Source organism: Eumetopias jubatus, unplaced genomic scaffold (genome assembly GCF_037043125.1).
Source record: "Eumetopias jubatus isolate StellerSeaLion01/CBP00866 unplaced genomic scaffold, mEumJub1_p1.0 scaffold_14, whole genome shotgun sequence".
Lineage (NCBI taxonomy): Eukaryota > Metazoa > Chordata > Mammalia > Carnivora > Otariidae > Eumetopias > Eumetopias jubatus.
The window spans coordinates 4,270,859-4,295,899 of record NW_028274820.1 but is presented as its reverse complement, the minus strand read 5'-3'; the positions used below and the strand labels follow the sequence as shown (position 1 = coordinate 4,295,899).

General features: G+C 44.7%; 1 protein-coding gene and 1 pseudogene across 1 annotated transcript in view; one reads left to right on the top strand and one right to left on the bottom strand.

Moving 5' to 3' along the window:
• Positions 1-952: 952 nt before the first annotated feature.
• SPMIP7 (sperm microtubule inner protein 7) overlaps positions 953-25,041 on the bottom strand; it is a 69,547-nt gene continuing 45,458 nt past the window's right edge. Inside the window, exons 6-9 of the mRNA XM_028108884.2 lie at positions 21,046-21,087; positions 19,626-19,733; positions 9,670-9,777; positions 953-4,372 (exon numbers count right to left, since the gene is read on the bottom strand). Coding sequence (XP_027964685.2) covers positions 4,249-4,372; positions 9,670-9,777; positions 19,626-19,733; positions 21,046-21,087 — 382 coding nt within the window. The 3' untranslated portion in view covers positions 953-4,248. The remainder of the gene's footprint in view (positions 4,373-9,669; positions 9,778-19,625; positions 19,734-21,045; positions 21,088-25,041) is intronic.
• Positions 4,893-7,378, top strand: LOC148162486 (uncharacterized; annotated as a pseudogene).

Below are 25,041 nucleotides of genomic sequence, written 5' to 3'. Positions count from 1 at the left end.
TATATTTTCCTCAGTTAATTGTAGCTATTTGGCATGTTTCTTCTTTAGCAGTTTATAGATTGTAATGCAGAACTCCATGATTGCTAGAGATGAAAATAATCCAGTCTGCCTGGGTTTCGTGGAATGAGCGGGTGTAATTTAGAAAATTCTCATTTATCAGAACATGGTCCCAGGTGGTCAGGTTGTTCCTGCTACCAGATCATTGGCGCCTCTACCCCCAACCACCTGCTTCCGGCGACACCTTCAGGGCAGGAAGGTGACCGACCATGAAGACCCATCCCATTTGCACTATACTGTCCAGGCTCGGGTTTCCCTACGGCGGGTCAGCGCTCCATCTGGTGCGTGAAACACTAACAAGAAACACGTTAAACATTTCTAATGTGATCTTTGACCTACTGATTTACCCCACCAGTTGGGCATCTCCTATCACGAGGATCTTAAAATCGAAACAGAAAAATCTGAAACTATGTGGAAAGGGGAAAAAGCGGGTAGAGAACCAGTGGTTCTCAGACATGCCACGTCCCAGAATGACTCAAGAGACTTCATTGGGTATCGGTTTTGAATGTGGAACCTCGAGTCAAGTTTGTTAGCATCTCTAAGTTCATGTACTGATTTAATTCAGCCTTGAGCTTCCTGGCAGGCATGGGAAAATGGAAGCACTTTCCATTTTAACATTTTCCACTTGGGGCACCTATGTAATTTCACACCTATCTATATTACAAACCACCGAATTTTAGAAAAGATTGAGGTGGGTGGCTTACATAATTCTCACACTCACACACCAGTTCTTCAGGAGAGGCAAATGTTTCCTTGGTACTGAATTCATTAAAGAAAAAAAAATCTGATAGTTTAGGGATATAGGCTTTTTATAACTTTTCAAGTTTTCCAATTTTAAAGAAATACATGTCACTATTACAGTATAAAAATATGCAATTACCATTAATGTGTTTTATATCTCCCCACAGTATTCTGTGTATACCCATTTAAAATTAAAATAGGATAATTAAATACATACTGTTGTAAAAATCTGCTTTTTACACTTACCAATAATTGCATGTGCATTTTTCCTGATAAGACCTCCATTGTCTTTTTAACACATATATTGCATTTAGTATATTCATGTACTGCAATTTATTAAATTTTCTCTCGATGGGCATTAAGTTGTTTCTAATTTTTCTCTGTCATAAATTGCCATACCTTCAGTTTCTTTATATAAACGCATTTGCTCACTGGTGTAATCCTTTGCTTGACAAAATCCTAAAAGTAAAATTACTAAGTTTGAACCTTTGCCACCTGGAAAAGTTCTGGAAACAGTGCCAAGTGCCCTCTGGAAAGGTGTTAACAGTGTCAGGTCTTACTCCCGGAAAACAAAGCTGTGGATCTTTTCTTACCGGCACCAATCGGCAGGTGGAACATGAACTACAACAGTCACATCTCTAATACTCCTCAGGTGTCACTATATCATCTGGTCTTTGGCCCCTTATATTTCTTATTTTTGAGTGTATTTATTAATATCCTTTGCCTTGTTTCTATTGGTGTAACCTTTTTTTTCCCTCTCATCATGGACTGCTTTTAGAGTGAGGATATGAATTTTTGTCTGACATATTTTGCCAACAGGTTTTTCTTTAAAAAATTTCGGTGGTATTTTTTAAGTTAATAGTTAATTTTTTTCTTCATAATTTCTGGCTTCGGGTGCATCTGGAAAATTTTTCCCCCACCTAATAAACCAATTCTCCTGAATTTCCAGGTAACCTGCCTAAGGCTGTCAGTTATCCATTTAAAGCTCTATTCCTTTTGATTTATGGGAGAGACCTGGATGTTTTGTTTCCAAACAGTTGTTTCCATATCACTTATTGAAACAAATCTATCCTGTACTCAGGGGTTTGACATAATTTCTTTATCTGTTTATTTCTAGATTTCCTCTCCTCTGTCAGGAGTATCATACTTTCATATTATTGAGTTTGAGTAACATATTTACAATATTATCCTTATCTTCTAGAATAAGCCCTTTGGCTTGCATTTTCTCTTACAGGCGAACTCTCTAAGACTTTCGAACACTATCTTCCACGTAAGTTTTATGGAAACTGCAGAGGTTCTCTGCGTTTGGGTCATCCTTAGGGATAAACAAAAGCCCAAAGAGTAAAGCTGTAGGGCAGCCCATGCTCTGGGGAGAGAAAGCAACGGGCAAGTGGCTAATCCAAGGAGGCACAGGTATGTCAGCTCCCAGTGCATCAGAATGACCCAAGATCAGACTTCAGATCTTGAAGAGCAGAGGCATGTCCCTCAGGAGATCCTCCTTGATTTTTACAATTTTCATCGGAACTGCTAACCAAGGAAACCCGAATACTACAACTGGGTTGGTACTTCTATGTTGGCCTTGGATTCGAGATCTGTGGTGAGCAGGATTTGCTTTTCTCTTCACAGGAAACAAGTCAGAACTAGGTACGGTTCAAACGGAGAGCTGCCATCTTTCTTCTGCTGGACGTGGCCTGGGGATGCTGCAGGCAAAGCCAACATTCTTCTAGAAGCAGCTTTGAAGGTGCTCACCTCTCAGCTTTGAGAGGTGTCCAGTTACCTGCATTATCGAGGATGGAAATAATTATCTTAGGCTGCAGAAAGTCAAGATCAGGTGCTACTAGTGCTCTGCCATAGAAAGGCCCGGAACAATAAGCAGGTGCCTCTGATTTTGAGCAGTAACACCTCCTGACAAAGTGGCCTGCCAGGGATGTTTACCACAAAATGTAATCTCTGGCACCTGCATTAATCTACTTCCTGGACAGGACTAATCCTTCCCGTTTGTGTTTGGGTGAGAATCTTCCAGAGATGAAGATTTTTGTTATGGTCTGAGTTCTATTTTTTTTAACAGAATTGCTTGTTCTGAAAATAATTAGGCCACAAGATTGGGTTTAGGTGAAGCCATTCCTTTTCCGTGAAGGCAAGTCAGCTTCCCAGGATGAATGGGCACGTGCCTTCCTGCTCTTTCTAGCAGAGAGGCAGCTCATAGAGAGGGTCCGAAGAGCCAAAATCCAGATCTACAGCTGTCAACTGAGGCAGTACCCAATCCCCAAACAAACACAGCCGATTTTGCCTTTCGAAGGGATAAGCAGGGCTTACACATTTGCTTGAAGTTCTGTAGGATCACTCTCTCATTCAGAACCTCTTGGAAGAAGAGTGCAGGAGAAAAACCCTGAGAAATACTTCTAAAAAGTCTAGGAACATAGGGAGAATTTTTTTTTTTTTTGTCTTTTTTCTGTTTCGGTTATCCAATCTATAGAGAAATGGAGGCACAGTATCTAAATTTGGAAAGCCTGGGTTCTAGTCCTAACCCTACTAATTATTAGTAGCATGACCTGAGATAAATACTTCACTTCTCCTTGCCTTAGTCTGGCTGTTCATAAAGTAGCAAGGTACCTGTGAAATGCTTGCTATGGGTTTGCAGGATCAAATGAGCTAAAGTTCGTGAAAGCACTTGTAAACTCTGACGGGATCTATAGATAGGTGTACACAAATAGAAATAAACTTCATGTGTATGCAAGTAAAACTACATTTGCGGGACCAGAGGGATCCCGCACAGCCCACATTCACTCTTGAGTGATTCTGGAAATGGTGCTGTGTTTGGCCAAGGCCCAGGCGGGCCACACACGGATGCTAAAGCGGACATGACTGGTCACTGCTGCCCCTTGAGCCTCATGGAGCCTGGGGATGCTTCTTTTTCTGAAAGGGAAATATTACGGCCAGGCAAGGGATGATTTTGTCCTTTGTTATCATAGATGTTGTCCCTGTATGATGCCATATGTGGAAAGAACACCACCACTTTCTCTCTTAGCCACTCAGTCTTCCCATTAAGAACATATGGGGTTTTGATTGGATAGTCTGTGGTCACAAAATCTATGATCTACCCTCTGCAGTTATAATCACTGCATTAACATGGCCAACACATGAAACCTCTAGGTAGACCTGGCCTTCCAACTCTAAAGAGGAATCTTCTGGAAATACAATGGCTGCTACTGAAGACTTCCAGAAAATCTTGGCTGCCATCATGGAATAGTGGCTCTCCAGGGCCAGGTCAGACGAGTGACTGAGGTTGGGGTCCAGGATACTCTGCCTAAGGCAGAAAAGAGCAGCAGACCTCATCCGACCTCTACAGACACACCCGAACATGCCTGGGTCTTTTATTCCCCATTGCACCATGTGCGGTGCTTCCCCAAGGCTGAGGTTTATGAGTCCCACTGGGAGGGTAGGCCTTTGTCAATGTCCTACAGTTTTCTGTTGTTTCTTATTGAAAGGATTGTAGGGTTTTACAGTTGTGACCATTCGGGACAGCGGTGCCTGGTGACGGAAGACATCAACTTCCATTTCTTTCCGTAAGATGCTATAAAGGGGGTGGAGAAAAAAAAGAAAAAAAATGACCCATAAAATATACATAAAAATATATAACCTCATCTGTTTTCCAACTAATGATACACATGTTCAGGAGAGTGAATGAGGGTCAGGAGAGCACGTAACAGAGAGACTGGGAATGATTAATCCTTGTGTGCATTGTTTCATTTATTTCTTTTATTTGCGTCGCGTCTCATTTATTGCATTACATGCATTATGTTGTAATCGGTTTCATTGACTGAAAATCTACTCTGTGCCTAGAGTTACAGTGGGTGCTAAGAATAGATAGAATAGAAAATAAAGGTAAAAGGAGGTACTCAAACGTTACAACACAAAGTCCCTATATGGGCAAGCCTGGGGCAAGAGGCCCAGGGAGGTAGAGGGCTCGATCCCAGGACCCCAGGATCACAACCTGAGCCGAAGGCAGACACTTGACTGACTGAGCCACCCAGGCGCACCTTTTTAATGCTATGATTATCATGATGCCATAATATTTTGTTATGTGGTGGAAAATGGCTGTTGAAGTACAAACTCAAGCTTCTGTTCAGGTGGCGTTCTGGTGTGAGGGGATGCACAGGAAACTCCGGACTGTCCTGGAAATAGGAATGAGGAGAAACCCCCGTGTGCATTCCCTCGCTCTCAAAGTGGGAGAGTCACAACATCGGTCTCCCCCACCTCCGGCACCCCTGCCCCTCACTTCCACCTCATCCACTGATCTCTTTACTTGCTATACTGTGTCTCATCTCAATATCAATCTTAGGCCCAGCTGGTGTTTTGTACACCTTGCTCAAAATGTGTTCCTGGGACCACATGGACCACAACCCCTTGGCGTTGACGTTCAAGGCCTTAACTCCTTAATCCAGACCACCACTGCCGCCTCCCAGGCACAAAGACCCATGGCAAGTGCACCAGCCCACCCCCTGCATGCCAACGGTCTTTAGTGCTCAGCCTCTCCCGGTGGTCTTACCAGCCGACCTCTGGTGGGGGCAGGAGCACTGTTGACCGGCAATGTCAGAATGCGGACCACGGGAGGTGGACAGAGGGCGGGCTGGGAGGGCGTGGAGGCAGACGGGGGAAGGGAGGCTGGGTGTTCGCCTCTGAAAGAAGCTTAGGAGTGAGAGGGAGGGGAGGGCAGAGAAGGGAACGGCTGCTCAAACGGCACACCTGTGACTTCTGCAGCAGGGAGGAGCCTGGGGCGGGAGGAGCCTGGGGCGGGAGGCGCTGGGTTTCTTCCCGAGCAAGAGGGAGGGAGCAGGGTTGGAGAGGCCCCAGTGCTCAGATGGAAGGATGCACTTGTGGAAGCGCAAGACCTCCTCTCCGGGGGAAAGGAGACAGAAGAGGTGGTGGGGGGAGAGCTTCTGCTGCTGGGGGCAGGAGGGGAGAACCCCCAGAACGCCTGGAGGTGGGCTGCAGGCACAAGCCGCCTGCTGGCCCCCGTGGGGCAGTGCGAGCCCCTAGCACCAGGGCTCATCAGGTACCAGCGCCTGCGTTCAGGAGCACCCAGGGCATGCCCGTGTGCAGACAGCCTCTCAGAAACGACAGGAAAAACGCAGCAGATCAGTCAGACACCATCAAGAGGAAGTCAGCTCATGAGGTTCTCATGATACTCATCAGAGAGAGACCTCGACTCCCACTTTCGCAGGGAATTTTCAGCAAAAATACATTAAATATAGCATCACAAAATTTGAGAGGTGATACTTCATGAAGGAGAACCTCAAAGGCCCGATGTTCTCTGATCTCAAGGGCCAGGGGGACTCCTCGTGTTAGAGAGAGCTTTTTAAAGTCTGACCACCCCACTGTGTTTTCTCGCTGCCAAGCCCCAGGTCTGTGGCGTGCCGCCATTAGGGGTGGGTGCAGGGATAGGGGTCTGGACACCTGGCCCAACAGAGCTTGGTCGCTTCTTTGTGAGTGACCCTTGGGTTGCTGCCACTGTCTGTGTTTCCTGAGCCTATGTGCACCCCAAGAATAAGAACCCCAGAGAAGCCACCAGAGGGTCCTTGGTCCCCACTCTGAGACAAGATGACAGAGCTGTGCGCAGTGTGTGGGGGATGCCAAGTGTGGGGCTCACCGGGGGTCAGCAATGGGCCTAAACCTGGGCTTGAGGGTGTGGCCAAAAGACTTGAGTCCTTTTCCCAGGAAGTAACAGCAGTAGGAACATTAGGAACAGCAGGAACGGAAGTAGGAACATTAGGAACAGCAGGAACAGCAGTTGCAACATTAGGAACAGCACCAGGAACATTAGGAACAGCAGGAACAACATTAGGAACAGCAGGAACAGCAATAGGAACAGCAGGAACAGCAGGAACAGCAGGAACAACATTAGGAACAGCAGGAACAGCACCAGGAACAGCAGGAACAGCAAGAACAGCAATAGGAACAGCAGGAACAGCAGGAACAGCAGGAACAACATTAGGAACAGCAGGAACAGCACCAGGAACATTAGGAACAGCAAGAACAGCAATAGGAACAGCAGGAACAGCAGGAACAACATTAGGAACAGCAGGAACAGCACCAGGAACATTAGGAACAGCAGGAACAGCAGGAACAACATTAGGAACAGCAGGAACAGCACCAGGAACAGCAGGAACAGCAGGAACAGCAGGAACAACATTAGGAACAGCAGGAACAGCACCAGGAACAGCAGGAACAGCAAGAACAGCAATAGGAACAGCAGGAACAGCAGGAACAGCAGGAACAACATTAGGAACAGCAGGAACAGCACCAGGAACATTAGGAACAGCAAGAACAGCAATAGGAACAGCAGGAACAGCAGGAACAACATTAGGAACAGCAGGAACAGCACCAGGAACATTAGGAACAGCAGGAACAGCAGGAACAACATTAGGAACAGCAGGAACAGCACCAGGAACAGCAGGAACAGCAGGAACAGCAGGAACAACATTAGGAACAGCAGGAACAGCACCAGGAACAGCAGGAACAGCACCAGGAACATTAGGAACAGCAGGAACAGCAATAGGAACAGCAGGAACAGCAGTAGCAAATTAGGAACAGCAGGAACAGCACCAGCAACATTATAGCAGTAGCAACAGTTCAGTAACAGTGAAAGATGGTTTTCCGCTTGGAAATACAGATTTCTTTGAAATATAGTAGTACATGGAACAGCTAGATCACGTGCCCAGGGAAACGTGCTAGACCCACCAGGTATCAGAGCTGAGGACTGAGACGTATGGGGAGAGAAGATGGATCATGAAGGAAGAAGGCCAGGGATCAGGAATGTTCACATTTGCCCTGGGATCACATCACTGGGACTGTCCCCTGTCAGTAACCACCCAGACACAGTGTATGATTCCATCTTTGTGGACACTACGTCTAAACAACAGACATCAGAATGCTTTTAATTTTGCCATTGTTTCCTTAGGCCCATCAACGAAATAAAATCCATTAATTGTCTAAATTTCCATCAGTCCTGCCTTTGCAAATGGATCTGTGACTTTGGAAAACGTACCCTGAGAGAAAACTGATTCAATGCAAAATAGTATCCTCGAAAGCCAATGTCCTCCTTTAAAATGTTTCTTATCAGGTGGCCCAGAGGTTCTAGGCAATCAGTGAACCCAGAATTTAGATCAGTTGACGAAGCCCTCTGTCAGCAGGCATCTCCCTGCACCCAGTCACTGCCTGAGGAACCAGGTCCTGCATACAGGGTGTGCAATGATCTGGGCGCCCCACGCAGCCCTCTTACGGTTCCATGGTTGTGTGCTGAGGGGCTTCGCATGTGGGATCCCTGGAAAAAGCCAACCCCTCCACACACAGCCTGGCCCGCAGATATCTATGAGACCAAGGGTCGCGGCATGAACCCCTTCCTCTGTGAAGCCTTCCTTAGTGCCCCCCACATGGATCCACGCGGATCCCCTGAAATCTTCTGTTTGCCTCACTGTCCTGATCTGTAAAGTGGGGAAACAAGTGCACAGCCCTCACAGGGTTTCTGGTTTGGTGAGATGACTTAGTAAGTACAAAGCACTTGGATAGCCTGGTATAGACGAAGCACTCACCCATGTAAGTGACAGTATTAGGGTGATATGCATCATCCTCTACTATGGTTGTGTGTTTCTTGCTCACGGCTAGACTCTGAGCTCCTTGCAAACTGGGTCTAGTTCTTGTGAATTCCTGGAGAACCACGAACTCTGTTGACCCAGTGAAAGCACATACAAATGAACCAGTAAAGGTGTGAGTGAACGAGAAAATAAATAGCCCGTATGAACTGACCACCAGGGCCCACGAGGCTCTCCCCAGTTGCCCCCTTTCAGAACATGTAAGAAATCCAGGGGGATGGCTTGGACTCCACCTGAAGGTCACCTCCTCGGAAAGCCCTCCCAGACTGCCACGCTAACTCAGCACCCTGTCCAGGCCCTACCTACTATACCTCCCTGCCTTTTCTCCTGGGCAGCACATAGCACTCTCTCAAATCATTTTATTTCTTCAATTACTTGTGTGCGTTTCTGCTGTCACACCAGAACGTAAGCTCCTGAGAGCTGGGATCGCGTCTGTTCAGCCCATGTGCTCAGGGCCTCGAATGGTGCCTGGCCCAGAGTGGATGCTCAATAAATGTTGGATAAATGAATGGATTCTCTACCAAAAGGAGAAAAGGCACCCTTTGGGGGAGAACCCCTCCATCCTCCTCCAAGACGCACAGGGACCTCCTGGGATAGTTTTATTTATTTGCAGGAGCCAGCCACTGGACCTGGTTAAGACCACATTTACATTTTCAAGACTGTGTCATCTTATTTGCAGGCCCAGGACCTCCAACAAACATTTTCAGATTTGAGTTATAATGAATAATAATGTGCTGCTTCTCTCTGGCAGCTCCAAATAACGGAGTCCACAAGAGCCTTCCTTCTGAGGTCTCCAGTTTTCCATTCGTAAAATGGTGTTTAAAAATACATGTGACTTTCAACAGAATGTTGTCTCTTATGAAAACTAAGGCGGTGATTCACAGGGAGTAAATATGTGGCTCATGTGATGTGTTCCTGGCATCCACCCGTGTTCTGCTGGTTACGCAGAAGGGTGATACAGGTGCAAAGCTGTAAGTCCAAGAGGAAAAGATGCTGCTCACCTAACACACTTTAAGTATCTTCATACGCTCCTTTAGCAACAGCGGGAAAATGAACGCTTCTGTCTTTTGGACTTGACACCCCATTTTTAAAAATGATGTAAATTTACTCTTCGTATGTAATTGTTCTTTAATGGAATAACCATAATGATGATCCCTCCCCCCACCCCCGCCTGCCTCCAGTGTATCTGAGCACGTTGAGTAATAGGACTCAGACTTACCGGTGCACTTCTGAGTCTGGTGATGGGGTTGTTGATGGAATATCAGAATTTGCCGGGTGGCTGGCTGCAAAATGAACCTTCCCGGTGTATCCTGGGATATTGGCAGAGCTGAAGGAAAGAGTTAAAAGAGAGGGGAGAGAGGAAATGAAAAGAGGCATTTGTGAAATAGTCTGGGTCACCAGCACCCACACACGAAAGTGCAAAGGGCGACTCTGGAAATCGGGTTGGCAAACCGGAAAGGGTGCAGGCAGGGGCACAGTGACTCAGAAATGCACACATAGCCGCTCTACCCTAGGACTGAAGAAACTCATTTCCAGCCCGTGTTTTTCCTATTATTTGAATTTGCAAGTATTTTACATACATGATTCACCATCAAGCTGTTTCCTAATGAAGGAGGACACGGGGTCTTTACCTGTCCTCCACACATGACCCTGTCATGCTGACTCCAGTCCTAGTCGACACACAACCGTGTGGACTTTTTTTTAAGATATTGAGAGAGAGAGAGAGAGAGCAAGAGAGCAAGTACAAACGGGGAGCAGCAGGCAGAGGGAGAGGGAGAAGGAGACTCCCTCCCTGCTGAGCAGGGAGCCCGATGAGGGGCTCGATCCCAGGACCCTGAGATCATGACCTGAGCCGAAGGCAGACACAATCAACTGAGCCACCCAGGCGCCCCACACAACATTGTTTTTAACATAATATTTTCTTATCACCATTGTTGTACTGCATTCCTGATTTCACGTAATTTCTTGAAATTGCACAGACTTACACAAGCATGGGCTTGTTCGGTGCAACCCCCACTTACTCTTCTGCCTTTCCTGTCCTTCTCCCGCCAGTGAGAGGGGAGGAAAGACAGCACGGGAACACAGGGGAAGGTTCTTCACGGTAGATATAAACTCCCTCTCTAGAAAGGGAAGCAAATATTCCAAAGAAGTATTATAATAGGCAGTTCAGAGGCGTATGAATCCTGCTAATATTTTTTGCCATTTTCATAGCACACAAATGTTTGAAGTGCATTCTTTGCTGAGGGAGAGGTGGGGCTGAGCTCCGGGGCAGGGCTGTGGGGGCTCGGTCCCCAGTGCTGCTTACGACCTGTGGCCGTGGCCTCCCCGGAGCCAGGGATGGTAGGGAATTAAGCTGTATTTCAAGGAGCGAGAACCCACTACGTGCAAATCCTGATGCTCACTGAGCTAGTACATGATCTTTGTGGACTCGAACTCCTAGCATCCTGTGGGTGCTAGAACCTCAGCTCATCGTATGTGTTTGCGGAGAACAAGGATGACCGCCACCATCGTTCATAAGCCAGCAGCGAGGAAAGGGCCAAGACAACGGGCTGCCACTTCTGCTCAGTCAGTGGTTGGCACTTCCCATCCCTGGGCCTTTTCTTTGGGAGCGTGACATTTCTCTGGCGCTGGTCCTCCTTCGAGATGGATGCGCAGACAAAATGCAATACAATGACAGCGGCAGCAAGCAAACCTCTGTCCAGGGCAAACGACGACCGGTTCCTCTGTGGGTCTCCTGCTTCCACCCGCTGCCTTCCCACCCCCCAACACACAATAAGCCAAAGAAAACGTCCAGGATCCATTTGCCTTAGGAGAACGTTTTGAAATAGGAGGCTTCAGGGGAGTCGGTTCTTACAGCAGCAGGTGAGGAGGCAGATGGAGGAGAGTGGGGTGGGGATGTGGGTGTGGGCTCAAGGGTCAGGGCTCCGATTCGAACCCCATGACTCCGCTCATCAGCTCGCAGGACTGTGCCACAGACTTGTAATCTCTCAGAGCCTTACTGCCTCAGCCATGCAAGGGGGTAAAGACAGCAAACTCAAGGCCTGATCATCTTTGGTGGGGAAAAGGTACCTGTTCCTGGGGCAGCCCCTCGGGGTCCCTCCGTGCTGGATCGTGGATTGTAGCACAGACCTTGGTGTTCCCTCCACACGTGGATTGTGGCGCAGACCCTCGGTGTATGCCCAGGCGCGGATCAAGGCACAGCCCCTTGGTGCCCTGCTCCCCACTCATGGACCATGGATCGTGGCACAGACCTTTACTCATGGGTCCTTTTACACATGGAAAGGCCTCCTGACACAGCCCCTCCGTGCCCCCCACATGTGGATTGTGGCACAGTCCCTCGGTGTCCCTCCATGCCTGGTTATCTGTTAGTATTGGAGTGTTGGAGAAAAAATTATGTACCAGGCAGGAGTTGTACTAATAAACCCCATCTGTGTCTTGCAAGTGACAAGTCATAGCCTTGCTGTGACTATAGGTGATGATGTACCGGCTTCCAGGCAGCAAAACGGGGATACCTGATGTTAACAGAGAGAAGGGAACATGCATCAGTGGTAATCGCAGAAGAAACTGTACACCTTATTGGATCTTGGGAGACTAGGAAAATGAGGTAGGGAAAGAGCAGGGAAGCCCACCGCATGGGGAGCCGGGTCTCTCTTCCATGCCTGACTTGCCCCTTAACCAACTGTGCGTTCTTCCTCCAGGGATGGAAGCCCTCTGGACCCCAGCCCAGTCCCCTGCCGCAGGGAGAAAAGCCCATCCACCTCTTCAAGGCTCATCCAGGGTGGAAGGGGGTTCAATGAATGTGAAGGCAGCCAGCAAATCTTCAGCACTTAGTAGGGGCTCAACTAATTGTAGTTGAAACTCAAGATTTTAAGAATTTAAGATTTTAATGAGAAATTTACAAAATAGGAGCCTAATAGGTAGAGAATGTGAAGTTTATCCAGCGCAAGCAGCCAAAAAGATATTCAGACAGTGGCTTCCAAATGTCACACTGAATAACTCATGGGGATTTTTCAAAGGTACCCATGCCTGACTCTCAGCCCCCAGACATTCTGATTTAACTGGTAAGGGGGGGTGTGACCTGGGAATTGGGGTCTTCAAAAGCTTTCGAGATAATTCTAGATAAGCAGTGCATCGAAGTTTGGAAATCCCCATGTCAGAGCTACATTTTCAGGTTTGTTGGAGGGACCTGGGTGATCAAATCAGCTTTGCCAAATTCTAGGCAGTGCCCTTTAGGATTTCCTGGAATTTTCTTGAAGAAGTGTGGCTGTATGTCAGAGAGGTAACCAAAAACAGGGCAAAATTATTCATGTGTCTGTCTTTCCCCCAAACATTCTATAAAGCTTCCATGCATGTTACAGAGGAAATCCCCTTCCTCTGCGTGAGATGTTTTTTTCCACTGCCTCTGAAACACCTGCAGAATTAAAATGCCTCTAAAGTCATGGCCTTCCATGAGAGCAGTTAAGTCCAAGATGGAGGCGAGCGGCCTGTCAACCAGGAGGAGAGCTTGACGGAGAACATCATACAGCTCTGCGTGCCTCACGGCACACAGGTTATTGCTGCGAAGTGGTATGTTATAATGATGATACGATGTTATATTACCTCACATCCAATAACAACAAACCACGAGCCAGGAGACGACATTAAAGAGAAGCCGCTTAGGCTTAAGAAATGAATTCAGTTGCATAATAAACCAATTTTGAAATTTGGCCAAATATCTGAAAGCGAAAGTCCTCACCCACGCCGCTTCTAAACCTATTCCATTTATCCACCATCCACCCCCCTTTGCAGGGACATCACGGGGGGAGGTTTTTCCATCTTCAGTGCAACACGTTGACCTTCTGTCAAGAAGAGAATAGTCTCTGGGGGACATTCTACAGCCTTGCTGCTGAGGGGTGACGTGGTTTTCTACAGGGAGGAGACAAATCTATGAAAGGCGCTAAAATGCATGGGCTTTTAAATGTATTTCCAGATCGGTTCCATGTTCAAGGACCCCCCTCCTCCTCTTAAGGAGAGCAGAGAGAAGCTGGAACTCATTTAAAAATAAGATAAGTCTTCATTGTTTGTCTTTGCTCCATAACTTTTAGGCCTTTGAACACCTTCCGGTGTACTCCGATTCCCAGAGTAAAGCGGGGTTCTCTTTGCTGTGGGTGCGGGGTAAGACATCATGCCTTCATGCAGATGCAGGAACTGAGGTTTTAGAGGCAGTCTAAGGAATGTGTCCCGAGCCATTCGAGCTGGCGGGGGGCAGAACCGCCCCCACCCAGAAGGCCGGATGTAACGGGTGCCATCCTTGCCGGGAGATGCCCCTCCTGCCCTCACACCCAGGGCCCCCAGCAGGGGCAGGAGAGCCCTGCTACCTCCGAGTGGGTGCACGTGTTAGTTCAAGTCAATTCGACGACCTTTCATTGAGAGCTGTTCGGTGTCAGGTACGTGTCCAGGCAGAAATCAGCCAGGCCTGCTCCTGACACCTTTCACCTAATGAGAACATTTTTAAATGCACATGTAGAGGTTTGAAGAACCCAAGTGGGGTGAAGACCGCCAATGCAAAGTAACGGGGAGGGTGGGAGGGGGCGAATGAGAGGGATACAGAAAGAAAGAGGTATGGGGTCGGAGGGCAGAGGGCAGAGAGGCTGCTATTGAACCCTGGGGCTGCCCCTACCAGCCATGGGACCTTAGACAACAGAACTGAAGCTCCGGGAGCCACGCTGTGTTCTGGTCAGGGGACTGTGCCTCCCCTGGAGGGGGCAGGGCAGGAGGAGGGGTCAGGACTGGCCCAGGGCAAGGCGGGTGGGACAAGGGCAAGGCTGGGCTTTCGGGGAGGCCCAAGAGAAGGGGGCTGCAGAACATTCTTGGGGTGCCCACACCTAGAGGGGAAAAAGAAGGAGAGGCCTCGAGCTTGGATGTACTTGTTTTGACTGTTGGGCGAGAAATCTAAGTAAGACCACCATCATTTTGGACATTGGGTTGTGTTTCTCAGAATGGAAGATATTTGGGCCCCAAGATTTGTTCAGGAATTACAGTTTTATTACCCTCGCTGAGTGCCTACACTTGCTTTTCCTCTGTTCTTAGAATCTCCCTGAAGGGAAGGGGACACAGAAATAACCCAGAGGCTTCGAATGCCAACAGGGCTGGATGGAGGCTTCCCCAGATGCAAAGGTGTGTCCTTATGGGCAGGGCATGAGCTCGCCCTGGGGGGTTAGGCGGCCCGTCTCTCAGCCTCTCCTGAAATGAGTGCTCTGGGGCTCTTTACATCATGCCCTCCGGCCTCAGCCTCCTCATCTGTAAAATGGGGACCGTACCTGTTCCCGCGCCTCTGGCCTCATCACACTATTTTGACAAACAAATGAAGGAGTAGATGTGAAAGTCCTCTGAAAAGGCAGAAGTGTCAGCTAAGGTAAGGAACTACTATTCATAGCCTCATTCTTGAACCTGGGTTGTGGTAAGGTTGTGTGTGTGTGTGTGTGTGTGTGTGTGTGTGTGTGTGTGTGTGTGTCTGTTTTTAAAGGTGCAGCACGCCACAGTGACTGACAGGAAGACCCCGCCTTCTTCCATCTCAGACCTTGGCCCCGCACCTGCCTGAGGATCCATTTTGGACAATCAGTGGTTATCTGCAAATGCTTCATCGCAGAGATGATTGAGGTGGAGACACAGTGAATATGAAACCATGTATAGTCTTGAAATGAAGGATTACAACCTCGTGGAAGACAGCCCGGTGGGGGGAAAGGGGGGCCTGGCAGGTTTGGGAAAACAGGCCAGTGGTGTCTGGAAAGCACCAGGTGTGGGGGCGGGAGGCACGGGTTCATGGCCGGCTTCCACTTCACTGGGCTGTGTCACCTGGGCGGGCACCTCTCCTTCTCTGAGCCTGTTTCTCTGCTGGTAAAACCAGGGGCTGGGCCAGGTGAGAGGCACTACCTAAGACCCCAGGTCTGTAGCTCCAACAGCTGGTCGTTGGCAAAAGAAAACCCACTTCCAGCATTTCCTTAGGAAAGAGCAGAATTTCATGCCTTTGGATCCTGACTTTGCACAGATATGCTGTTCCATATCATTCCCACAGTTAGGTGCTTTGCACCGATGACTCATGAACGCAAAGCATTTTGTAACGACATGGAATCACAGATAATTACTAAAAGGAAACAGACTTCTTGTCAATCTTGCTCATTAAGCTCTTGCAAAGAATATAGCTCTTACATTCAAGAGAAGGGTAAAAAAATCAGATTTGGGGGGGAGAGGGGGTTTCCTTATGTTAGTTTTTGCCTTATTTTTTTTTTTGCTTGACACAGATTCTAAGTGAGGAGTGACTTTGTATTTTTTTTTAATTCCTGAAGAGTACCCTGATCCAGTAAACAGTACATGTTTGTTGAAGGGATGAAAAAGCCATTTTTCCTGAGCTTTAAGATATCCCGTTGAACCCAATGGATATTGTGGATTCACTTAGGTCCTAAACTATTCTCAAGTTACAAGTGAGGAACTACAATGTAAACTGCATTAATATTTTGAGTTCCTTAACTGTAAATGTTTTGTAATAACCGGGCACTCCCACAAACTGAAGATATTTCAATTTTAATAAGAAAACACTGTTTTTAGGGATTTATTCTACATAAATGCATGCATAATTGTGCAAAGGTGTATGTGAAGGTATTTATTGTTACATTGTTTACAATAGGAAAAATGTGTACTGAGTCCTTGGCCTCTGTAAACTATAATATAGCCTTGTTTGAATATCAGGCAGCCATTAAAAAATTTTAATAGTCCTGCATAGTGTCAGGGAGAATGTGCATTGCGTATTTCAACTTTACACACACATGTATGCACACAACAATACACAGGGACCTATACTTTTCAGACACTCATGCGTGTGTGGGGGAGAGTAAAAAATATATCGAGCTTTTAATTTTGGGGTTGAAAATGGAAGAGACATTTTACTTTATGCACTTTAAAAATATCTGAATTATTTTTACAGTGAAAAAGATTTGAGAGATTTAAAAAAAAGATGTCTGGTGAGCTTTAACACTAGCATCAAAGGAGAGCACAAATACTAAGAACAAATGCTCGTTCTGTAAATTTATATGAAATTTCCCGAAGAATGAGTTTGCAACATGCTTAAGGATGTTCCTGTGTTTTGACTGCAGAATTCACTTCGAGGAGTCTCCCTTAAGTAAAGATCCCAACTCATAAAATGAGTCACCTAACAAAGTGCTTGATGGCATTATTTATCATTAAAAAAAGCAAAGAATTTGCATATGTCACCTAGTCAAGTGAACTAGTCAATGACAAACACATCTACACAAATAAAAATTATAATGAGTGCATAATAAATGTAACTATGATGCTGTTGGAATGTTAAGGTGGTAAAAATTTTAAATGTAATTTGACCCTAGCTAATAAACATATGAAAGCAAGCCTAAAAGCTCATATGACTGATGGGACTATGTCAAAATCTTAATAATGGTTTGTGTGAGAGTGTGGTTATATTTATGACCAATTTCTCTGTACTTTTTTTCCATAATGATCAGATTCAGTTCTACAATAATTTTTTAAGCTTTTTTAAACAATTAGTACAATCACCAGCAATTTTAAAAACCCTGGCCACGTCAGATGACTTGGTAACCAGAAAACAAAATCTGAAATTAAGGAAGGCAATTTGAAAGACAGTCACTCTTTTGGAAGACTGGTGATCCCAACAATGGAACCACCTGAACGAAGAGGCAGAGGCCTTGAGCATCTGAAATCTGGCTTCTGTTGAAGGAGTGGGGAGCCACAGGGCTCGCCCACCATGATTAAGTCTCACAAATTATGGGGAGAGTCCTGAAGATAATATCATGAAGACATTTTCCTTTAAGAAAGTTTAAGAGGAAGAAATAAGGGAAGAGTCATATTTGCTTTGGAATAGGACGGCACTCTATATTCTGAACTTGGCACAAAGGTAGTTAAGTTCATGTGTTCCTGGGTTGGGATTTTATGCAAATGGAATCATACGGTGTTGTCTTTTAGCTCAATGCGGTTTTGTAAAAACAACAAAGGATTTTGTTTAGAGATCTGTATGTATGTAGTAAAACTACCAAGCAAAGTTAAGTGAAGGATAAGCATGCAGTCTGATGGTGATGACTTCTGTGTTGGGAAGGGGACCCAGGTGATGAAGTTAGGAGGTACAAACAAGTGGCTTAAAAGATATTAGTAAAATATTGTCTCTTTATCTAGGCAGGAAAACACATGCATTTATGTGTTATTTTACTCTCTATGTTACATAGGACACTACATATTTTAGTATCTGTCAATATTTCATAATAAAAGTGCAAAACGTTTCTTTGTGTTAAAAGGTTAAGATGACATGAAAAGCTGAAAGCTGATGGAAAGAAACTTTGCGAGGTTGGTGGCCCTCTAGTGCCCAAATCGCACAGGTACAATTAATGTCTTCAATCCTTTTCCGCGATCCACTCATACTTTTCATTTCCTTAAAAACAGAAATCAACAGCAAGACCAGGGAGAGTGGCACGGTCCCAAAGTTATTCAGGTTAGACGGTATGTTTTACATCAAATTCTTTAAAATGCTGCCAGGCTGATCTTCACTGTCTTTGAAGAACGACCCAAGAGAGTATGTTTCTACTCTTTGGCAAGAATGTTTCATAAAATGTTTCAAAAATTAAAGATATATTTCAAAATAAAAACTGTATTAAATTTTTATGCCTGTAGGATATTTTTAAATTGGTTTCATCCCCATGTCCTTCTTTTAAAATCTTTAGAATTACTACATTTAATAGCACTAATTTCCTTGCAAATTTTGAGGAAGAATCACACTAATGAATCCTTCAAGACTTAGCTCAGACGTCACAGGCAGCCTTCGGGTCCCATGGGTGAAAGTATCTCTCTGTGCACCTGAGCTTCGAAAACACGAAGCTAACTTTTTCGGGGACTTATTTCATCCTGCTTTATATCATAATTATTTGTGTACAGCTCTTTCTTAAGTTACGCCAGGGCAAAGTCTCTGTCTTTTTTATCTTTATGTTACCAGGTCTTAACACGGTACCTGGAGAATTTTATAGGCTCTTTTGTCTTTTCCTTTGTGTGCCTTATCTAGAGATTTAAGTGAGATAAGTTACATAACTATATTTTAAAACTGAAGTTAGATTCGAAACACATTTTATAGTTCGGCCAAGCAGTCAAAAGAATTACATAGTCAGAATAGACATGGGGAAATGTGAGATTATCGTAGGACAGAGCACTGCATCTAACCTGCAACAGAGAAATGCAGCTTGTTTGTCTCGTGGGCACAACTGACATTTAGAAAAAAATAGGAATCAACTAGCATCGAAAATACTGTCATGATTCACAGTTTGGCCTTGCATGAAATGTGCAAGTTTGTCAGTCATCACAGAAACTGACGGGAGAATATCCATGACATTCAGCGACTCAGTGACATAATGAAAGGAGCACAGGATTTCAACGTCCAGCAGTGTCTGGTGGATCCTAGGGAAGTAACTTCTGAGCCCTACTGTTCCCATTGGTAAAAGCAAATATATATACATATTATATATAAACATGCCACATATATTTATATAGCTTAACATATTATATGTTAAATATATTTTATATTCATATATGATATATAGTGTGTATTATATACTTTTATATATCATATAGTACATATTTTATATATATTATATTATAGCTTATGTTATATAGTTATATAACTTTATATTATGTTTTATATTATATATTTTATATATAATGTATTTTAAGTTATGTTATATTATAAGCATATTATAATAATGTATTATATATTACTGCATATATTATTTGTATATTATAAAAATATATGTGCTATATTTATATTATATATTATATAAGATTATAGAAATGTGTAAATATATATAAGTATATTATTATACAATTTTATAATATATAAAATATATTTTATATAGATTATGTGAATATATTTTATATATCTATAAAACGTGGAATATAAAATATATCACATGCATGTATATCCAGGCACCCAGGTTAGTCAGTGCACAAAATTGTGATCTCGTTTGTGACAAGTGCTTTCAGAGAGCTGTTGTCTTTCTTCTGAAGCTATGTCCCTGGAGGCCGTCTTTTCTTTCTCACTTATGATAAAGCCCATCACCATGTTCCATCCTTAACGGTAACATAAGGGGAGTCATTATGAGTGGAACTCACCGACTTGTTTTTGTATAGAGCATTTTAGAGGTCCGAGGCTTGGCGACAGATGTGATGTCTCCGAAGGGGTTGTCCACGTCATCGGCATTTGTGGACTGCACGTAACCACTGTTTACATGACAGGGAAAGAAAACGTGGGTTTCTTTATAAGAAAAATGGACAAAAAGATCAACAGGGTCCTAACATCCAAAGGAAATCTTATTTGCTAAAATAGATAAAAAACTGAAAAAGCAAAATAAATTAATAATAATAATAATAATAATCACGATGATGGAAAAATTTGCCTTAAAAAAAATAAAGGCAAAAGATTTTCCCGTTTTCAGAGTAACATGATCTTGAGTTTGGGCCAGAGTGGGAGTAACAGGTGGGTTGTGTTTTTTGGTGCCAAGAATCAGGCTGTCTCTGTAGCCCTGGGTTGGCTCCCTCACTGGAGAAGGGGATCAAGCCTGGGGTAGGGCAGAGACCGGCATCTGCCAGAGCCACTAGGGCTCCCGCTGGGGACAGGAACTTAGCTGGAAAGACTGGTCACCTCCATCATGGAGCAGTAATGAGGGAGGGGGAGGGCAAAGATGAAAGACCCATCTTCTTGGATTCACTTTCTTCCATCGCCCTATGATCTGAATATTGATGTTCCTCCCATATTCCTATGTTGAAATTCTAATGCCCAAAGATGATGGTAGGAGGACGTGGAGGGAGCAGGAGGTGGGAGGAGCTTGGATCATGGAGGTGGAGCCCTCCTGAGCGGGATTAGTGTTCTTCTAAGAACACAGAGCTCTCTTGCCCCTTCCCCCCTGGAAGGACAGGTGGAGAAGTCTGGGACTCAGGAGAGAGTCCTCTCCCCGCCAGGCTGACACCCAGATCTTGGGCTTCCAGGCTCAAGAACTGTTAGAAAAAACGTCTGTTGTTTATAAGCCACCCAGTCGGTGACATTTCGGGGTAGCAGCCCAACAGACTCAAACACAGGGTTATTCCTCAACCCAAAGCAGAGAGGACCCCCACACGGTAGACAGTGCAGGTCTTTGCCAACTATGGAAAGCCAAATTTAAATTTAGGAAAGTGAGACATTTCCTGTACTTCAGTGTTAGCGAGCACATTGCATCTTCCGCATCAAGTGTCAGAGCCTTTCTGGTTGACAACATCCAATATTAGTAGCACCCAGCGTATTTTACTTTGTAAAATAACCAATTTGGGGAAACAGAAAAATACCACTCCCCCTTTCTTTCTTTTATCAAAATTGTTAACAGATCTGTGATGGAAGTCCTGACATTAAGCAGGCTGTGTGCTGGCAAAACATTAGAAATCTGTTCGAAAGTATAAGTTGTCTTAAACAGTGAATTACAAACATGAGTGAGCTGAAGGCAGCTACAATTTAGATGTAAATCTAGTAATTTTTAAGACATTAAGAAACACTCTCACTTACGTATAAAGAGGAATGTATTTGCTTCTAGAACTTGGACTCACGCTTAGAAAAAAGAGAAAATAAGGACAGTGGAGTTATTGACATTAACTTAATAAACATCAAATTATTACAGTGTTTCTCTTATTAAGAAAAGCAAAGTGTTAAGATATCTCATGGGAATTAACCTCTAAGAATTTGTAATTTTAAACTGAGGTGATTTAAAGATGTAGTTTTAAGTGAAAATCAAAAACAGAACAAATTGACTCCAGCTCTCAAGGAGTCGGGTTTTCTCTTGGTTTGCTCTCTGTAGCATTAATTTAGAGCCTTTCCTCTTGGCTTTCCCTTTTGCTGTATGCTTCCTTTGGGACAAGAAGGGCACTATCTGGCAAAGTTGGGCCCCCGATTTTCTTAGACACACGGAATTTTTATATTGAATGTCTCCTACTGACCACCCAGTCTAACTCTCCATGGTATAGACGAAGCAGCCCAGGGCACGGAGTTCTGTGACTCACATGAGATCACAGTTCTTTATAGCATCACAAGGAGCCCCGGATTTATTTCGTATTTTCCCTGCTCCAGCCCCAGAATCAGCCATTTCTTTGGGGGTCTCTAAATTTCTTTTATTGGAGAGTGGTGATTAAAAGTCAACATCTGGGGGGGCGGAGCAAGATGGCGGAGGAGTAGGAGACCTGGATTTCGTCTGGTCTAAAAGAATTCAGCTGAATGGGGATCAAACCATTCTGAACACCTAAGAACTCAACAGGAGATCGAAGAGGAGAGTAGCAACAACTCTCTGAACAGAGAAGCGACCACTTACTGGAAGGTAGGACGTGTGGAAAAGTGAATCCAAGGCGATATTCGGAGGATAGACGGCGGGGGAGGGGGCCTCCGTGGGCCGCTTCTGGCAAGTGCTAGAGCCGCGGAGCACAAAATCGGACCTTTTAGAAGTCGGCTCCGCTGAGGGATGTCGCTCCAGTGGCTAAGCGGGGGGTGGAACCCTCACGGGACAGTGTGGTCTCAGGACCCTCGGGGTCACAGAAAGACCGGGGGTTCCTGAGTGCGGCAGAGCTCCCAGGGATCGGAGCGGGGAAGCCGGCTGCAGAGACGGAGCCGAGGCGCGGGCTCTCAGCTCGGGGTGGCCATAAACTGTGATCCGCGGCCCAGTCGGGCCACTGCGCCTCCAGCAGGGACCCAACAAGCGGCAGAGTTGGGGAGACTCCCCTTCCACCCCTGGGAGGAGCGGCGCGGGAGCAGACCGCAGGGATCTGCTGGGTTTGCAGACTCCACACGGGGTCGGGTGCCAGAGATAGAAACGCTCGGTCACAGGCCGGGTGAGCACGGAGAGCGGCCGGAGACCGGGGACACGGGAGTGACTGCTTTTCTCTGGGGGCGCACTGAGGAGCGGGGCCCCAAGTTCTCGGCTCCTCCGGGTGGAGATTGGGAGGCCACCATTTTCACTCTCATCCTCCAAAGCTGTACCGAGAGCTTACAGGGAACAAAATCTCCCGAGAGCAAACCCGAGCAGCTTGCTTAGCCCGGACGACAAGGGCGGGGCAATTCCGCCTCCGGCAAAGACATTTGGGAACCACGGCAACAGGCCCCTCCCCCAGAATATCAGCCCGAACAGCCAGCAAGCCAAGACCAAGTTTACCGATCAAGGAGAACGGGAGAACTCCAGCGCTAGGGGAATATGGCACATAGAATTCATGGCTTTTTTTTTTTTTTTTTTACCATGATTCATTAGTTCATCAAAGTTAATTTTTCTTAACTGTTTTTTTTTAATTTTTCTTTTTCCCTTTTTCAACCAACATCTTATCAATCCCTTTTTTAAAAAAAACATTTTTTATCTTTCATTTTTAGAGTCATATTTTATCCCTTCATAATAGTTACCCTTATTTTTGGCATATATATATAAGTTGTTCTCTCTTTAAAATTTTGAGATACAGTTTCTTCTCACAGATCAAAATATACCCTAAATCACTAGTGTATGGCTTTGTTCAAGTCTCCTGCCTGATCACATTCTCTCCTTTTCTTTCTTTCTTTTTTTTTTAAATCTTCTTCTTTCTTTTTTCAAACAACTTCTTATCTTATCAATTCCTTTTATACAATCTTTTATAATTTTCATCTTTACAGTCATCTTCCATCCCTTCATTGCATCAACCATTATTTGGTACATATATGTATTTCTTCCTTTAAAATTTTAGGAGGCACTTTTTTCTAACAGACCAAAATACGCCCAAAATCTAGTGTGTGGCACTGATCTATGCACTAGCCTGATCATATTTGATCATATTCTGCTTTTTTTGTATTGTTCCGTTTTTTGTTTTTATCTTTTTTTTTTCATTCTTTCCCTTTCTTTTCCTCTGGTTTCAGGTCTTTTCTGATTTGCATACAGTATATTTGCTGGGGACATTGTTAACCTGTTAGCATTTTGTTCTCTCATTTATCTATTCTCCTCTAGACAAAATGACAAGATGAAAAAAATCACCTCAGCAAAAAGAACAAGAGGTAGTACCGTCTGCCAGGGACCTACTCAATATGGATGTTAGTACGATGTCAGACCTAGATTTCAGAAACATGACTTTAAAGATACTAGCTGGGCGTGAAAAAAGCATGGAAGTTATTAAAGAAACCCTTTCTGGAGAAATAAAAGAACTAAAATCTAACCAAGTCGAAATCAAAAAGGCTATTGATGAGGTGCAATCAAAAATGGGGGCACTAACTGCTAGGATAAATGAGGCAGAAGAGAGAATCAGCGATATAGAAGAGCAAATGATGGAAAATAAAGAGGCTGAGAAAAAGAGAGAAAGAACTACGGGATCACGAGGGCAGAATTCGAGAGATAAGCAATACGATAAGATGAAACAACATTAGAATAATTGGGATCCCAGAAGAAGAAGAAAGACAGAGAGGGGCAGAAGGTATACTGGAGCAAATAATAGCAGAGAACTTCCCTAACATGAGCAAGGAAACAGGCATCAAAATCCAGGAGGCAGAGAGAACCCCTCTCAAAATAAATAATAATAGGTCAACAGCCCGACATCTAATAGTAAAACTTAAGAGTCTCAGAGACAAAGAGAAAATCCTGAAAGCAGCTCAAGAGGGGAAATATGTAACCTACAATGGTAGAAATATTATATTGGCAACAGACCTATCCACAGAGACCTGGCAGGCCAGAAAGGACTGGCATGATATCTTCAGAGCACTAAACGAGAAAAATATGCAGCCAAGAATACTATATGCAGCTAGGCTGTCATTGAAAATAGAAGGAGAGATAAAAAGCTTCCAAGACAAACAAAAACTAAAGGAATTTGCAAACATGAAACATTGAAAGGGGTCCTCTAAGCAAAAAGAGAGCCTAAAAGCAGCATAGATCAGAAAGGAACACAGACAATATACAGTAACAGTCACCTTACAGGCAATACAATGGCACTAAATTCATACCTTTCAATAGTTACTCTGAATGTAAATGGGCTAAATGTCCCAATCAAAAGACACAGGCTATCAGATTGGATTAAAAAACAAGACCCATCCATATGCTGTCTGCAAGAGACTCATTTTAGACCCAAAGACACGCCCAGATTGAAAGTGAGGGGGCGGAAAACCATTTACCATGTTAATGGACACCAAAAGAAAGCTGGGGTGGCAATCCTTATGTCGGACAAATTAGAGATTAAAACAAAGACTGTAATAAGAGATGAAGAAGGACACTATATCCTACTTAAAGGGTCTATCCAACAAGAAGATCTAACAATTGTAAATATCTATGCCCCTAACATGGGAGCAGCCAATTTTATAAGGCACTTAATAACAAAAGTAAAGAAACACATTGACAACAATACAATAATAGTGGGGGACTTTAACACCCCCCTGACTGAAAAGGACAGATCATCTAAGCAAAAGGTCAACAAGGAAATAAAGACTTTAAATGACACACTGGACCCAATGGACTTCACAGACATATTCAGAACATTCCATCCCAAAGCAACGGAATACACATTCTTCTCTAGTGCCCAT